Raw genomic sequence first — 16,166 nt, 5'->3', positions numbered from 1 at the left:
ACGGAGGCCGGGGACGGACGGTGGCGCTCGCCCGTGGGCACGGGAGCACAGGGCGGCCCGGCAGCCTACGGGCCCCGAGGCCCCCGCGCAGGGCGGGCGGGACGGCGCAGTCGGAGCGCGGCCGGTGTCCCTCGGGGCGCTCCGCGGGGAGCCGGCGCGCAGGGCGGGGACGCGGCCTGTGCCGTGGGCCGCCGGCGTCGCGGGAGCCCGCCGGCACTCCCTGGCCCGCGCAGCCTCCGGGGCGGCCCGCCGCAGGACAGGCTCCCGACGCCCGCACTCCGCTACGCCAGGCGGCGCCTCAGCGCGGACGCGGCGCTGCCGAAAGCGGGGCGCGCGCGACGCCTCTCTGTCCCGGCAGCCCGGCAGGCCGTGCGCGGCGCCGCGTTCCTGCGTGACCTCACTGGCGACCACTTCCGGCGTGGCTCCGGAATACCCGAGGCCCCTGGCGGCGAACACCAGCAGGCACTTCCGGTGTCTGTTGCCGAGGCGCCGGCCGGCGGGCCTGGGGGCGACGTTGTTGGCGTCGTCCTCTCCCGCCGCCCGGGGCTTCGAGATGTCGGGGCTCAGCTACCCGGAGATGGAGGGCTGTCGTAACCTGCTCGGCCTCCTGGACAACGACGAGATCACGGCCCTGTGCGACACCGTCACCAACCGCTTGGTGCATCCTGACGACCGCCAAGGTACGGCCGCTCTCTCCGCCGTCCCTTGTCTCCCGGACCTCCCTGGCCTCTCCGCTGTCCCCGGCCTCCCTGGCCTCCCCGCCCCACTCCGCCGTCCCCGGCCTCCCCGCCCTCCCCGGCCTCCCCGCCCTGCTCCGCCGTCCCCGGTCTGCCCGCCCTCCCCGGGCCTCACACACACATCCTGTCAACAGCCGGATGAGCAGCCTGGGGTCTGGTCGTGTGATAAACTGGTACAACAGGGGAAACGCATGAACTCGAGCTGTGTATATCCACGTAGACTGACCTCCAAGCAGCGCTGCGTGAACAGCTGGTTACTCGAGACGGCGGATTGATGCCTTGAACTTGCAGAACGCTCGGAAGAGCCCAGGCTGCCCCGTGTGGGGGCCGCAGCCGTGCTGTGCGTCCGCGCGGAAAAGCAGGGCTGCCGCGGCGCGCTCGGGGTTGCAGCGCCCAGCGCCCTGCGAGGGGTGGGTGAGGGGCGAGAGGGACTGGGCAGGAGGGACGGGCAATATGAGGCCCCAGAGGTACAGGAATTTCCTGCGTCTTAAGCTCCGAGGTGTTCATATGGGAGTTCATTTTATCGCCATTCTCTGTACTTCACGCATGTTAAAAATAATCTTTGTTGTGTAATGTAAAATTTTTTTAATTGAAAAGAGAATACAAGTCTTGGTTCTGCCAGTTCTTGGTGTATCCTTGACTTTTCATTGTCTGTAGAGTGAGGAGATTGAACTGAAAGCCCTTGCACATCTAAAATATTGTCATTTCACCTATTTTTAGGGATTGTAAATGAATTTAGATCCACTGACCTGACTAGAAAAGTAATTTTTTTCCTCTGGCTTAATTTTTTTCTTAAAACACACTTCTTTAAAAGAAAATGCTTGAATTTCACTGTTCCTTATGAGAAGCAAAAGAAAGAGGAAATGTTAGGTAGGGAATTTTAAAGCATAAAGAATTTTTTTTTAGACCCAAAACCTGACAACCCACTTTCTGGTATTTAAACACGTCGTGCAGAAGCACCAATGCCGTAACAAGAGTTTATAAATATTATTTGATGCAGTTTCTGCTGACCCTGGACAGATTTACAAAGTGGCTCGTGATTGTCTATTAATCTTTACAATTTCCTTCTAGATGCCATTCGTGCAATATTAGTGTACAGTCAAAGTGCAGAAGAACTTTTGAGGCGTAGAAAAGTCCACCGAGAAGTCATCTTTAAGTACTTGGCAGCACAGGGGGTTATTATACCTCCAGCTACTGAAAAACACAACCTTATTCAGCATGCAAAGGATTACTGGAAAAAGCAATTACAACTGAAATTGAAGGAAACTCCAGAGCCAGTAAAGACGGAGAATGTTAGAGTCTTTCAGCAGGTAAAATAGATGCTGTAGTTACATCCTGAACGTAGTTCTGTCTGAAACTCTTTAGATAATCCTAGACCTGGGATAGCTTGGTTAATAATAATATTTTACTTGTGTTTTCTAATTTTAGCTTTACTTCATATCTTTTGCAACCTAAAGGAAGACTACTAAAGCACCTAAGAGACAAAATATTTCTGGCATTTAGTAATGTATACGTAATCTATTGATTTGTGAGAAAACAATATTTTTCTCTTTATCGAATAAGGACCATTGGATTTTTAAACAGAGTAGATAAGCTGCAAGATCAATTTAATTTTAATTTAGCCTCTAGTTCTCTGTAATGTTTTTTGCACTTTAAAAGAGTGCTATCATAAGCCCTTTCTTACTTTGGAGACTTTCTTTGGTATTAAATTGCAAAAATCCCATGAAAGAAACTTAAATGTTTTTACATTTGATTTTTTTTTAGCTGGAAAAAACCCTGTTGTAATTTCCTCTGGCTGACATTGGCTATTCCTGTTTCTTTGTATCTTTAGTGTACATTTTAGGTATTGCCTGAATATTTAAATGTTGATCGAATGAACCTGTAATTTGCGAAGTTTTAAACTACGTACCACATACTTTGAATTAATGAGGTTTTATAGTGAGAGATATTTGCCTTTACATTAGGAAAATGTCCTCCAGAAGTTTGCTTAATGTACTGAAAAGAACATTGACTTTGAAATCAGACAGATGTGACTTCAAATCTGCCATTATGCTAGGTGTGAACTTGAGCAAGTAACTTGACTTCTCTGAGCTTTGTTTTCTTTGTAAAATGGGCATAATGATAATATCTGTCATAAGGCTTGTGAAGGTACAAGGAAATAGTATTTAAGTGTCAAGCACAGTGCCCAGTATATTCAATAGCATGTGCTCAGTAAATACAAGATCCCTTACCATCTAAACGAGGTACTGTGTTCTGGAATACAGAGATGAATGAAATCTAGCCTAGCAGATATATTTTTGCAATAACATTTCTTTTGAAAAACAGAAAAATAATATTATAAAATTAATCCCAATCATAGAATATGACCTATTTCAATCATATTAGAAGTATCTGTTTAAAGACAGTGAAAATGCTAATTTATTTATCCACTTTATTGTGATATAATTTATGTGCAACAAAATGTATCCATGTAAAGCATACAGTTTGAAGGTTTTGACAGATATATATCTGTGAAACCACTGCCACATGTGATCAAGAGAAAATGCTTATATAATCATTATTATTGACTGTTTATGCTATTTTAAGAGGCTTTGTTAAATCTTAATTTCTTAGCTGAATTTTCAGGTGTTTAAGCTGGGAAATCCTAAAATGATTTTTCCCCTTTTTGTAAAGAAAATTTACTATACATGATGGACTCACTGAGCTCACATGTTTTCATTTCCTTTCTGCTATAATCAGTACCTTAAAACTTAGCTCTGAAACAGGCTAGATAGAAAAAGAGGTACAAGAATTAACCTTGGTTTTATTTTATATTTACTTTCTTTATCTTAATCAGCAGGAAAAAGAAGATAAAAAAGCTGAAAAAGTTGATTTTCATCGATTAGGAGAAGAATTCTGTCACTGGTTCTTTCAACTTCTTAATTCTCAGAATCCTTTTCTGGGACCTCCTCAAGATGAATGGGGGCCACAGCACTTCTGGCATGATGTCAAGCTTAGGTTTTATTACAAGACTTCTGAACAAAATGTGATAGACTACCATGGAGCAGACATTGTGAGCCTTCGTCTGCTGTCACTAGTGAAAGAAGAATATCTTTTTCTCAGTCCCAACCTGGATTCCCGTGGACTGAAATGTGCCTCTTCTCCCCATGGTCTCGTTATGGTTGGAGTTGCTGGGACTGTTCACCGAGGGAACTCTTGTTTGGGCATTTTTGAACAAATTTTTGGACTTATCCGCTGTCCTTTTGTGGAGAATACTTGGAAAATCAAATTTATCAACCTGAGAATTATTGGAGAGGGTTCCCTTGCTCCTGGAAAATTAATGGAACCAGCTATTACATTTGAACCAAGTGATCTAGAGGCCTTTCATAATGTAATCACTTTATGTGGTACCAGCGAAGTATACGGCTTGATGTAAGGCAGGCATTGGATAATGGAACTAGAGACCAAGCTGTATGCAGTGGAAATGAGGCAGTGTTGAACAAAAGAGAGCTGAGTTTACCTAACCCTCTAAAACGTTGAGCACCGTATGCCAGTCTGAAAAACTCTGCCATGCAGAACTCTTCCAAATACTGCATCAGTAACGTCTGAGTGATTGCAGATGAGTTGAAATGCCTTTCTTGGCTACACTGACGTGTGAGTAGCTGCCTCTATCTGAGCGGCAGCACATGTTCTGAAAGCTTAACGCGGTTCATCAAATAAATCCCACTGTAGGCGTTAGAACTAACGGTGTGCCTTAGAGACCAGGTGATGTTTCATTTTATTTCAGGAATATTCTGCCAATGTCTGTATTTTTCATATGGGAAAGAATTAATAGTGTTCAAGGCTTCCCCTTTTTAAATTTCTCATTTACTTTTATCTAAGTCTGGATAATTTTACAAATATGTCTCATGGCAGTATTGTTAAAAAAAAAAAGGTACATATTTTAGAGATGTTAAATGTAAACTCATTTCTCATTTTAGAAACTTGAATGACGTTCTTATGCAAAAAGTTCAATAATTTAGCAGGTGGAGAAAAATATACTTTGCCCTTTTAAATATTTGAAGGACATTTTTCAAAGTTATCTACTGTAATCCAAGCCAAAAATCTTATAATCTGTAACATTTCTGAACTGTTTTGGGCAATGATGAGTGCTCTTCTCAAGACAGGTCTCATTCATATCAAAGGCCTCAGCTCACAGTTCTGTAGAGCATTTGTTGTAATACCGTATGAAAGAAACATACTGCTGAAATCTTTAAGAAGGTGTCCCCAGATCCCAACTTTTGTATGTTACTGTCTTTCCTCTTGATTGGTCTTGGAAGAGGTGACCCAAAAAACCCCCACAAATTTATAATGTGGGCATAAACACCTATATAGATAGAGATATACTCCCACATCATAAATTAAAATTATTAGGATCCTTTTCACCTTTAGTTTGTTTTACTAGGTTTGAGTTACAAGGTTAAGTTCCCCGATTAATTACATAGTTGCTTTAAAGTTTAAATTCTTCATCACCTAGCAGCTGCTTGCTGATCTTGGATTTAGTTAGTAATTTTAATTTACAAAAATGCCATTTGGAAAAACATTCAACTGGGAGATGTCGAGATGGTGTTCTGTACATATTAATTTTTTCCTTTCACTCTACTCGTGATTATCTAGGGTGACTGACAAGAATTTGGAAACAGGAGAAAACTCATCTTTTTTGTTTTTTTAATGCCATGCCTCTTATGAGGACTACAAACTGGCATGTCCTTAAATAAGAACTTAATGAAGGAGGGAAATCCCTTTTGTCTGCTGTAAGAATAGTGTATTGTTTAGATTTAAAGCCAAGTTATCTTTTTCTTAAGTTTGAAGTGTCATTATAACATGTAATTGATAAATATCCTAAGTAAAGGATAAAATTAAAAACATTCCCATCTGTTTTCTTTGTGCTGCTGATGTCAAGTACTGCAGAAATCCTACTCAGGATGGGCAGGAAGTGCCTCTGGCTGTCTCGAGGATTAAGTTTTTGAATTTGTGTAATGTTCAAGTAAGGCTGCAGTCTCTGCATGCTGCTCCAATTGCCCCAAAAATTTGAAATTGGCCTGATAGGCTAAGTCTGTTAAGGATCCGAGCTATGTTTTATTTCCTTTGCGTCTCCACAGCTGGGCACACAGTAGGTCTGATGTTTAACTGAATGGGTGAATGAATGAGCAGAAGCAGCTTACATACTGTATAAAAGACTTTCCTGCGTCTAGATTTGGTCTTTGGTTCTTCTCATCAGTGGTGGTGTTTTGATCATATCGTCTGGTTGAATTTCATATGTGGATACATGGAAACCTTTAGGCCCAAAACTCAGTCAGATTTGGGGAAAATTTTAACTTTTCTTTAGAATTTACTGAATTTCAAAAGCCCGAGGTCACAATGGGATATACTAGCGCGCCCTAAGACTACCTGGAAACCATTATAGGGGAGGGATAGACTTCCCTGTTCAGAGAAGGAAGACCTAAAGGAATTGAAGTTTGTTCAGGAAGATTAAAGCTTGAGACGGTCTGGAAGCACGGTGCAGAATGAGCTCTTTACCGTGCCCACTGCTGTGTGTGTTAGGGCATGGCAGAGACCCCAGCTTTGTGTCCCTTTGCTTCATTACTCTTGGCTGGTATTTGGAAAGTCTGGAGTCAAGTAGTAAAGAATGCAACACTCTACACACAGTTTATGGTAATCTGGTAGACCATGGGGGCATTTGGACTTTATTACTCTAGGCTAATTTGTAGCCTCATAACGTTATACCGCGATTACCCTTTTTTGTTAAAATGAAAAAAATCTTAAAGTAATAGTTACATTGGGATGTTTTATTAAGAATGCCAAAAAGCATTTGATGTGTCTTATTAACTAAAATACCAAATAATAGGAAAAAAGCTATCTCTAATTTATTAAATCAACTTGCAAATTAAAAACATAGGAAAATGTTCCTGGGTTTTCAGAAAGGTAACATTTTTATGCTAAAGGAAGGCTAATTACCTAGGCCCAGGAAGAAATTGTAATAGTGCCAGACAAGGATTTAAGGAAAAGAAAAAGATAATCAGAAACATTGTGTTTCAACAAAATGGCTCTAATGGTGAAGTAGATCATAAAATGAGTGAAAACCATGCCTTAACGTTTTTCTTAGCGTCTGTTTTCACAAATTTAGATGCCTCTTTTTCACTGGTGATTAATTTGGGTTGTGGGGGTAGTCATTGACCTTTTGAGAAATGAGAGCTCTATTCTCCCCAGAAAAAAAAGTTTGTGTGTAATAGTACAATTTTTGTATATTTCAGTGAATCCACAGTCTTCCCTAAAGCACATCTGCGAGTCCAGTGGGACTCCTCAGCTATGTTGACATCCTGCCGTCATACTTACATTTCCCCTAGCTTACTACTCTACTGTGTTAGAACGTTAAAAGTATTTTTGCAAAATTCTGTCCCCTTGGCAGAGTCCCTAAGCTGGAGGACGAAATCTTTCTTATGAATTAAAGGATAATCTAGGAAATCTGTTAGTTTATTGTGGTTGTTAACTTGTGAATTTTGTTTTGCAAAAGATATCCGATATTAAAATCTACAGCAGTACTGTCAAGTGAAACATAACAGTAGTAATTCAGAATTCATGTTATTTTGACAAGATAAATTTAATGAAGAACAGTGAACATGCGTTGGAGAAAATGATAAAAATGTGAAAAGAAAAAATATTTTAAAAAATATTCTCAAAACCATTACAAAAACTTTACCCTAAGAAGATGTTTATTTGGTAATGCTTGTAGAGGACTAATTCTGATGAAAGATTTTAAAATATGAACATTTCCTCTGAAAGACCTGTGTGTGTGATGATCTCACTTTACACCGCTCCCTCTCACCGCCTCTCACCCTCAGCCCTGCTTGCGCCCTTTGTCTATAGCCAGCTGGACTGCAGGCAGCACAGCTACGGTGCTGGGAAACAGACTTCCCGGGTCTGGGTTCTCTTCACTTTTATTTGGCGTGTATTTATTGAGCATCTACAATTTGTAAGTCACTGAATCAAGCACAAGATGAAATAATAGATCAATAGGTTATTTACCTAAACTTCTTATGTTCAATTCAAGTCTCAGTCTCTGGGTTTAGATTTCTTAAAGTGAGAACTACTTTAGGCCCTTTGCAGAAGGATTCGGTTAGATCCTATTATATGGTCAGAAAAACGAACATTTAAGTGAAATTTTAAATAGCTTTATGGCTCTATCTAAGCCATAGAGATTTTATCAATACAGAATGCAGGATTTTTGACAGACCACTTTATTTAGAGTTGGGAGGAAACTATTGCAGAACTGTATCAGAGTGCACTAAATACTTTTAGCTTTATTTTTTCTAGTTTGGAACCTTTCCACTAGTCTTTCAGTAAAGCTTTAATAATAAAATTTAGTGTGATATTTACTGTGAGTTATAATGTATCCCAAAATATTAAACCAGAAATTCCAGAATTACTTGTATTAGTCATGAAATGTTATAAAGAATCACTGGCCTGGATTTGGTATCTCTTAATTTCTCCTCCCACCGGGACTGCCAGATCTCGTTGCCCTTTTTGGTGAGTCGCTTTTTAAGGGTTCTTTGGTTGGCAGCTTTCATCTTCACTTTTTAGATACCCTAAATCTCCAGTATGAAATTAGTTACATTTAAATTAATGAATTTAAGGATCGAAGAAATGCCTGCTGCCTGTTACCAGTTGTGTTAATTGTCTGATCTGATGTTTTCTGAACAAAAAATAAAACCAATAGCTACTCAGGAAAGCCTTTTTTCTTGAAGCATTTGGTTTCATACTTTGCATTAATCTTTTCCATCTCTCATCTTTTACTGTATTAATGGTTAGTATCACACTTAATTGTTCTCAAATTGGCACATGTAAGGTAAGGCACCTTTGCCTCGCTAAATAGATGGTAAATTCCTAGATCTGGTGATTCTTACTTATTTTGCAACCTTCTTTCCCCCAATGCCTTGCACAGGACAAATAATAGTTATTTATGGTTTGGATGCTTATTTTATGCCAGTTACTTTTCTGTGCACATTGTGTGTATTAACTCATTCAGTCCTGTGGACAGCTAAACGATGTAGTTACTATTATCCCTCTTTTACTGGAAAACAGGGTTGAGTAACTTCCCAAGCTTTCAGAGTTAAAGGGAGAGCCTCAATTTAAACCCAGGTTTTCCAGCCCGAGAGCCATGTGGTAACTAATACACTGTATTGCCTCATATGCAGTAGATTTTTGATGAATCCTTTTTGACTAATCATCTTCAGTATGAAGGTTGTCATTTCCAAAGGAAAGATGCCTTTAATCTATATTGTTTATCTATGTACACAGTAGGAGTGTTGATGCATACTGTATCTTCTTGTAATTAAATCTCTTAAATTGCTTATTTAGTGATTTAAAACTGCTTGGAGAAAAGATACAGAATATTCATGTAGGACAGTATTACTTATGAAAAAGAAAAAAGGTAATTGGGTAATATATATGTAACAATTTATGTCAGATTTCTTGAGCTCGCTGTCTCCTCACAATCTCTAGTCCTCTTCCCTTTCTGTTTATGACACTGATGTGCCTGCAGCCTCAGAAGTAGGCTTTGTTTCACACCTTCACTTTCGTGCCGTGTCCAGATGTGGCATATCTGCAGTACTGTTTTTTTCTTTCAGCTGCTGCTGTAATTAGACCCTCTTTGCCTAAACCTTGACTTAGGCAATAATTTCTTCTTTCTTTGCTTTAGTATTTCTTACATATTTGTGACAGATTAAAATTTCCTTAAAGGACAACTTTCATCATATCCTCCAAGGTCAGAACTTTTAGTGATGTTCCGTTAACCTCCAAAATAAAGTCAAGATGTCATAATCTGCTTTTCGTCACCGTATGGGTTTGACTCCACTTATTTGCACACATTGTTTGGTCTAGCCAACATCTACTACTAAGTAGTCTGTGTATTTATCCTGTGCTTAGTTAGCCCTCTGCTTTTACTGGCAAGTATCCAAAATTGTAGAATTTAATTTTTTTGTTGTCGCAGACAGACTGATAGTATGTTTTAGAAAGGAAAGGACTATGATTGAAATGGAGCTTAAAAACTGGAAATTTTTTCAATAAGTCAAGCACTTTTTCTTTTCAAGAGTTTTGTATACATCGTCTAGAATATTGTTTCCTCAGCTTTTTGCATGGCTGCTTCATTTTCATCTTTGAGGATTTGCTTTAACTGTTTTCTCCTCTCTAAGTGGAGCTGCTTCTTAATGTTTATCAGAGCACCTTGTTTGTTTCAGTCCTAGCACTTTAGATATGACTGTTAATTTACTAATTTATTAATTTTGCCCCGCTGTATTTTAGCTGAGAGCAGGGACTAGAACTGTTTCACTTTCATTGTATTTCCGTTGCTTTCCACAGAGACTAGGGATTCAGTAGCTGTCTATTAAAGCTATAAATAAGGGAACAAATGCTGCTTTTTGTTCGAAGCGTCACATGTTCCTCCATATATCTGCTAAAGACAACGCCTAGTGTATGTATTAGGTGCTCAGTAAATCTTTGTTTAATGAATAAAGCAAAAGTTACCTTCCTGAATGGTGATTATGAGCTCTGATACAGTCAACAATGCTCTTTGGTAGATGGGATTACTAAAGTTTTATTAAACTGAAGCCCCAAAAGCTAAGTAATGTGCTGAAGTTCACATAGTTTTGTTGTAGACATTTTTTTCCTCTGGCATTTTTTTTTTTGGTTGTATTTCCTTTTTAAGCCACAAAGCCTGTTTTTCTTGCACTTTATTTCCAGTCTGACTGCTGCTGCTACCTTATTTTGAAGAAGTTTAAACTCTTAATCCTCAATTTCTTCACATATAAAACTGAACCAGTTAGATTAGATGATTTCTAAGGTCTGCTGTGATTTCGAACTTACATGGTTTTGTGATTGTCTTCTTAGCAAATCAAGAATTTTTTTTTTGGTGAGGAAGATTGACTCTGAGCTAACATCTGTTGCCAGTCTTCCTCTTTTTGCTTGAGGAAGACTGTCGCTGAGCTAACATCTGTGCCCATCTTCCTCTCCTTTATGTGGGACGCTGCCACAGTGTGGCTTGATGAGCGGTGCTTGGTCCGTGCCCGGGAACTGAACCTGTAAACCCCTGGCTGCTGAAGCAGAGCACACGAACCTAACTGCTACGCCCCTGGGCCAGCTACTCAAGAATATTTTTTAAAGTAATTTGTAGTTCATTCAGGAAGTTATTATTTTGCTTCTTCATAAATCATGCTCATTGAAAACACTTCATTCTTTGTTTTTTTCAAACAAATACACATTTTTAAGTATTTGTGTTTAGTGTGTGTATTTCTGCTTACAGAGGGAAAAAAAAAACAGAAAAGAATGAAAATATTAACACATCATATCTAGACTAGAAAAGAAAAGTATGAAGCCTTTAAAATATTTTCCTATTTTTTGACCACTAAAAATTCTGAAGTTGTTTGAAGCTACTGTTCTATTAAAGTTTTTTGCTTTGTTGCATATGTTCAAAATATGTTTACATGTTTTAGTCAAGAAAAGTGGAAAGTGGTTGATGGAAGGCCAAATTGTAGACTGCTAGTAATCCCCAGTAAAAATAAAGATGTTAATAAAATCAATTATAGGTAATTCCTTCAAAGAAACTGAGCAATAGGAGTTGACAAATATTTAGGAATGAAATTGGAGACATGGCAAATTCGGGATGGCATTTTTCTGTAGGAAGCATGGCCTTGGATGGGTGCTACTCATGAGGTCATTGAAAGTTATTCCAGGAAGTTTAATGGAAAATATTGGTTTAACAAAGACAGGTGGTTTTGCTGTACTGACTGCACTGATTGGAGAAGTACAGCATCTTGATAAAACGAGCTTTGAGTGCAGAAACAAGGTAACAGTGGAAAATTGAAGCATCTCAGGGACTTTAGTGGGGGAACTAGTAATAGAACAATCGTAAAACCATTGAACAACAATAGACTCCTAGACAGCAAGATAAATCTCAGAGAAAGCCGTAATTTTAATTCTGAGAGCAACCTTATGCTAGAACAAGACTTCAGGACTGAGAAAAAAGTGGATTTTAAATAGTGTATCTGTGTTTTCTCTTAAATGTCTTCTTTCAATTTGGTAAACATTTCTTGACTGCTTACTACGTACCAGGTGTTTTAATGGACAACACTTGCTACCTAAAGTAGCTTGTACTTTCTTATTACTATTTTCACTTTAACTTGTATAAAATAATATTTCCTGTTTAATAAAGGGTTTATTTTGTTGGAAAGTGCTTCTCTGTGACTCTCATTGATGCCCTTCTTACTGCTTGAACCATTGTCATCTTTTGGCACTTGATCTGAGCTGTAGGTAAAATCCTGGCTTTTGCATTTGAGCAAGGTCACTCAAAGAATGGCGAATTTGGTAGTTTTGCAGTTCCAGAGGGGAAAAAAACACACTGAAACATTTTTTCCTTATATATTTTGCAAATTTCATGCACATTGTTCACATATTTTGTAGATTTTAAATGTAAGATAGGGTTTTCATTAAAATCTCAACTTTTTGACAGTGTTATGTCCTTAAGGTACAGTCATTAGGTGCATATGTACACGACAAGGACTGTGTTGGTCAGTTTACCTCAGCGAACATGAAGTCAACAGGGTGTTTGTCTTCACTAATGTACTTTCCTATTAATTTTGATGTTTGTTAAATTTTCATTTTACAGTTGCTACTCTTATTCCTAGTTCACAAAAATGGCTTATTGAAAAATGGTGAGAGTAGTAACAAATACCACCATCATAAAAACGCCATAATGTAAATAGTAGACAGAACTTTAGTGTGAATACAGAATTAGAATCTGTGTGTGCTGTGCAAGAGATTCTGTGAGTGTGATGTTTTCAAAACATCAGTTGAACCATATAAGGAAGGACAATGATGAATATCTGGACTGTTTTTCTGGCCTGCGATCCATTCATCCCTGATCAGTACTAGCAATGGCCTGTCAAATATTTGTATGTCACCATCAGTTTTCACATCATTTTAAAAGCACATTGATATGTCTGGTAAATGAATTTAGTTAGGTAATTTTATTTTTCCTGAACAAGTGTAAAATGATACATCTCAGTTTAAAATTTGTCATCAAGATGGAAAAGAGTCCAAAAATATAGAAGCATCATCTAGAGTTGCATTCCTTAAAGCAAACCAAGTATGAGCCGTTGTTCCCAGCTTCTGTCCCAAGCACCTGGGACGCACACAGCCCACTCAGCCCTGGGATGCATGAAGCCACCTGTCAAGATCAATCACTGGTGCCCAGCCTTAGAGCAATCACTTGGACACTAAGGCACGTTTTTGCATTTCTTGTCTTAGTGATTATGTCTATTTGTCCTTTATGTTTTCTGTGTCGTTTCATCATTTGGAATCCTCTGAACTAATGTACACTAGCCTGTGACAACCATGAAGCAAACTTGTAGATTGTTCAAATATCAAATCTGTTACAAAGTAATAAAAAAAGACACTTGCTGAGAAGCTTGTGAAAACACTCTCAACATTAATAACAAATGTCAGAACAAAACAAGCTGTTAGACAAGTTCTATCAAAAAAGTTGTATAATTCGGTGACAACATGGAAGAGCAATTCCTATCGTATTTCCTAGAGGATATTTTGCAAACAGAACCACTGATACGCAGTGTCAAATCATTTGGCATACGTGTGTATATGAGTATGTATGTGTGTGTATATAAGTGAGAAGTCTTTAACTTCCTATTCTATTCATCCCTGGAAATCCATGAATGTAGAAAACAAAATGACACTGGAAAGTAGGTTTTTGGTGAGGACTAGAAAGAATGCATCACAATCTTTCACAATGGAACACCAGCTGACTGGGCGGCAGTGAAGGTGGTTGTTAGGTAAATAAAAGGGTTATACAAAAAGCCAATCGACTCATCCCCTCCTTAAAAGAGAGCAACTAATTATCAATGGTAAACTGTCAAGATGTTGGTTCAGTGTTGAAGGGAATAGGAAATACCATCAAATGTTATCACTTGGGTCTACATCATTTTTATACTGCTGTATGAAAAACTGGGCAGGAAGTTAGAAAACTTCCTCCGATATTGCCTGTTCAAAGGAAAGGTGTTCGCTTGACGTTTTGAGATAAGAGCAAAGACTAAAAACATTTCTCTGGGATATTGTTAATGCCAGTGAATGGCGTTTCCTTGATTTTAGATGCCTTGCCTTTATTCTGTCTCAAAGAGACATCTCTACAGGTCCATAAAGTGAATTGTAATGGCAAGGAAATAAGATTACGATTACACAACCTTTGTGCAAATGGCTCCATTCTCCAGAGCTTCATCCCCTGCCATTCCCCCATCCCGTTCTCTTGGCTTACTGCAGAAGCGTGATATATTTGGGGGTTTATTTAAAACCACATCCAAATACTGCAACCTAAAATGAAAGAATACTTTCCTGAGCTGAGTGCAAAGGACAGATCGGGAGCCCATTTAACACCATCTGCAGGTGGAATTTTCTTTTGGTGACTCTAGGTGAGAAGATTATTGTGGGAGAACATATATAACTCAAAAAAGAATTTTATACATAGATCAATAAGAAAATAAGTTTTGTAAATCACATGCTTGTTCTTAGAATTCTGGAACAGTGACAAGCTTCCTCTTTCTATAGGAATGTAATAATGTAGAACAGAATTGTGGGGGAAAATGAAACTACTTATATCTCATTCTTGTAGAGGTTCAACAAATTGTACACTAAAAGCTTATGACGATCTGACTTTATATATTGTTCTTTTTTTAAAAAAAAGAGAAAAAGAAAAAGCAGTAGTCACCTTTTCACACAAGCAATTTAACTGAAATCTGCATTTTTTAGCAACCATTCAATGCCCTTGTTTTCGTCCTTTCATGACTCCGGGATTCTGGCAATTTGTCAGAGATCATTTCACTATCTCCTTTTACTTTACATCCAAATAAGATTCAATTGAAACATTTTCAGTACTTCATTGAAAAAACTTAAAAAAAAATTTCTTTTCACATTCTATGAATTAGAATCACTGACATTTTCAGAATGACTTGTCATTTCTCTGTAGACAGTTTTTCTTGTGGAAGTATGTCTAACAGTGACATGTTTTACACAATATATTGGAGGGAGGGGAGATTCTCATCAGGTGATTTTTGTATTTTTTATTTCCTATCTCAAATAAAGCTTTTATTTATTATCATATTTGGTAAGTGGGTAGATATGTCATAGTTCTATACTTGTATTCAGATGGCTTGCTGTGATGTTTTTCTTCATTTTATAGGTTAGTCTCTGTAAGGCTGGCACTTCTGAAGCTCTTGGATTTGCCCATTAGGGAAAGTCCCAAGAGTTGTACACATGTGCCTTTAAAATACTTCTGGTTCCAATTGCTGGACTTTGCCTAGTGAGTTTAACTTGTAATAAATGTAGCATGCCAATAGACAAGCTGTCAAGATACGTAAAGTACAGTGAGTATTCTACATATAGGCCACTCTTCAATAACTAAGCAATAGCGAAGTTTTCCAAGACTAGTGAACTTGAATTATAAAAAGTTTTAGGGGCTGCATAGAACTATGTAGATGAAAAACAACTACATTAAATTTTCTAAGGTAAATTTGCTTGAATGGATAGGTTTATTTTTATCCACAAAATTTATTAATTTTCTGAGGATTTTAATTAAATTTTTATTTTCACAAGTTATTCCATTTTAAAATACTTACTTTAAATTACTAAGTTTTAATTCCACTTAAACATATTGGATTATATTTTGCTAGAAACAAACTGTAAAGGCCCAGATAGCATGAGATAGTACGGCAAAACTACCTTGTCTTCCTTCATCATCCTCTCTTTCCACATCACATTTTTTTCCTTTTAAAATTAAGAAGGAATCAAGCAGACTTTATCATCCTCTTGTTTAGAACCCAAATGCCCCTGGTGATTATTTTGAAGGAAAGAAGCTTGCAATAGCATCTTAAAGTAGAATTTGGAATTCTAGTGACATCTTGTGGCCAAGCTTTTTCTGAGTGTTCTGTGTCTATGTCATAGAGTTGGCTTCGTACTAGTGGACTTCCAACCAGAAAACACGTACTTCTGAGAGTACCCGAAGACTGAGAATTTAAGCTGGTGTAAAGAATTTTAAGGGAATCCATTTCCTTGTCCTCAGTCTCCTGCCGTCTCCCTACATGAACTTGACCATACCGGTGGTCTAGGCACTATACCATCTCCTTTTTTTTTTTTTCTTTTTTTTATTTTAAAGAATTTATTTTTTTCCTTTTTCTCCCCAAAGCCCCCGGGTACACAGTTGTATATTCTTCGTTGTGGGTCCTTCTAGTTGTGGCATGTGGGACGCTGCCTCAGTGTGGTTTGATGAGCAGTGCCATGTCTGCGCCCAGGATTCGAACCAACGAAACACTGGGCCGCCTGCAGCGGAGCGCGCGAACTTAACCACTCAGCCAT

The 16,166-nt window shown here is 38.7% G+C and overlaps 1 protein-coding gene across 1 annotated transcript; it reads left to right on the top strand.

Moving 5' to 3' along the window:
- Positions 1-232: 232 nt before the first annotated feature.
- Positions 233-11,979, top strand: C27H3orf38 (chromosome 27 C3orf38 homolog). Its single transcript, XM_070597364.1, has 3 exons — positions 233-680; positions 1,809-2,047; positions 3,574-11,979. Exons 1-3 carry the CDS (start codon positions 554-556, stop codon positions 4,150-4,152), a joined length of 945 nt encoding a protein of 314 aa, XP_070453465.1. The 5' UTR covers positions 233-553; the 3' UTR covers positions 4,153-11,979.
- The last annotated feature ends 4,187 nt before the right edge of the window (positions 11,980-16,166 follow it).

Source organism: Equus przewalskii, chromosome 27 (assembly GCF_037783145.1).
Source record: "Equus przewalskii isolate Varuska chromosome 27, EquPr2, whole genome shotgun sequence".
Taxonomy (NCBI): domain Eukaryota; kingdom Metazoa; phylum Chordata; class Mammalia; order Perissodactyla; family Equidae; genus Equus; species Equus przewalskii.
Note: the sequence above shows the minus strand (reverse complement) of the source record. Positions and strands in the feature narration are given on the sequence as shown.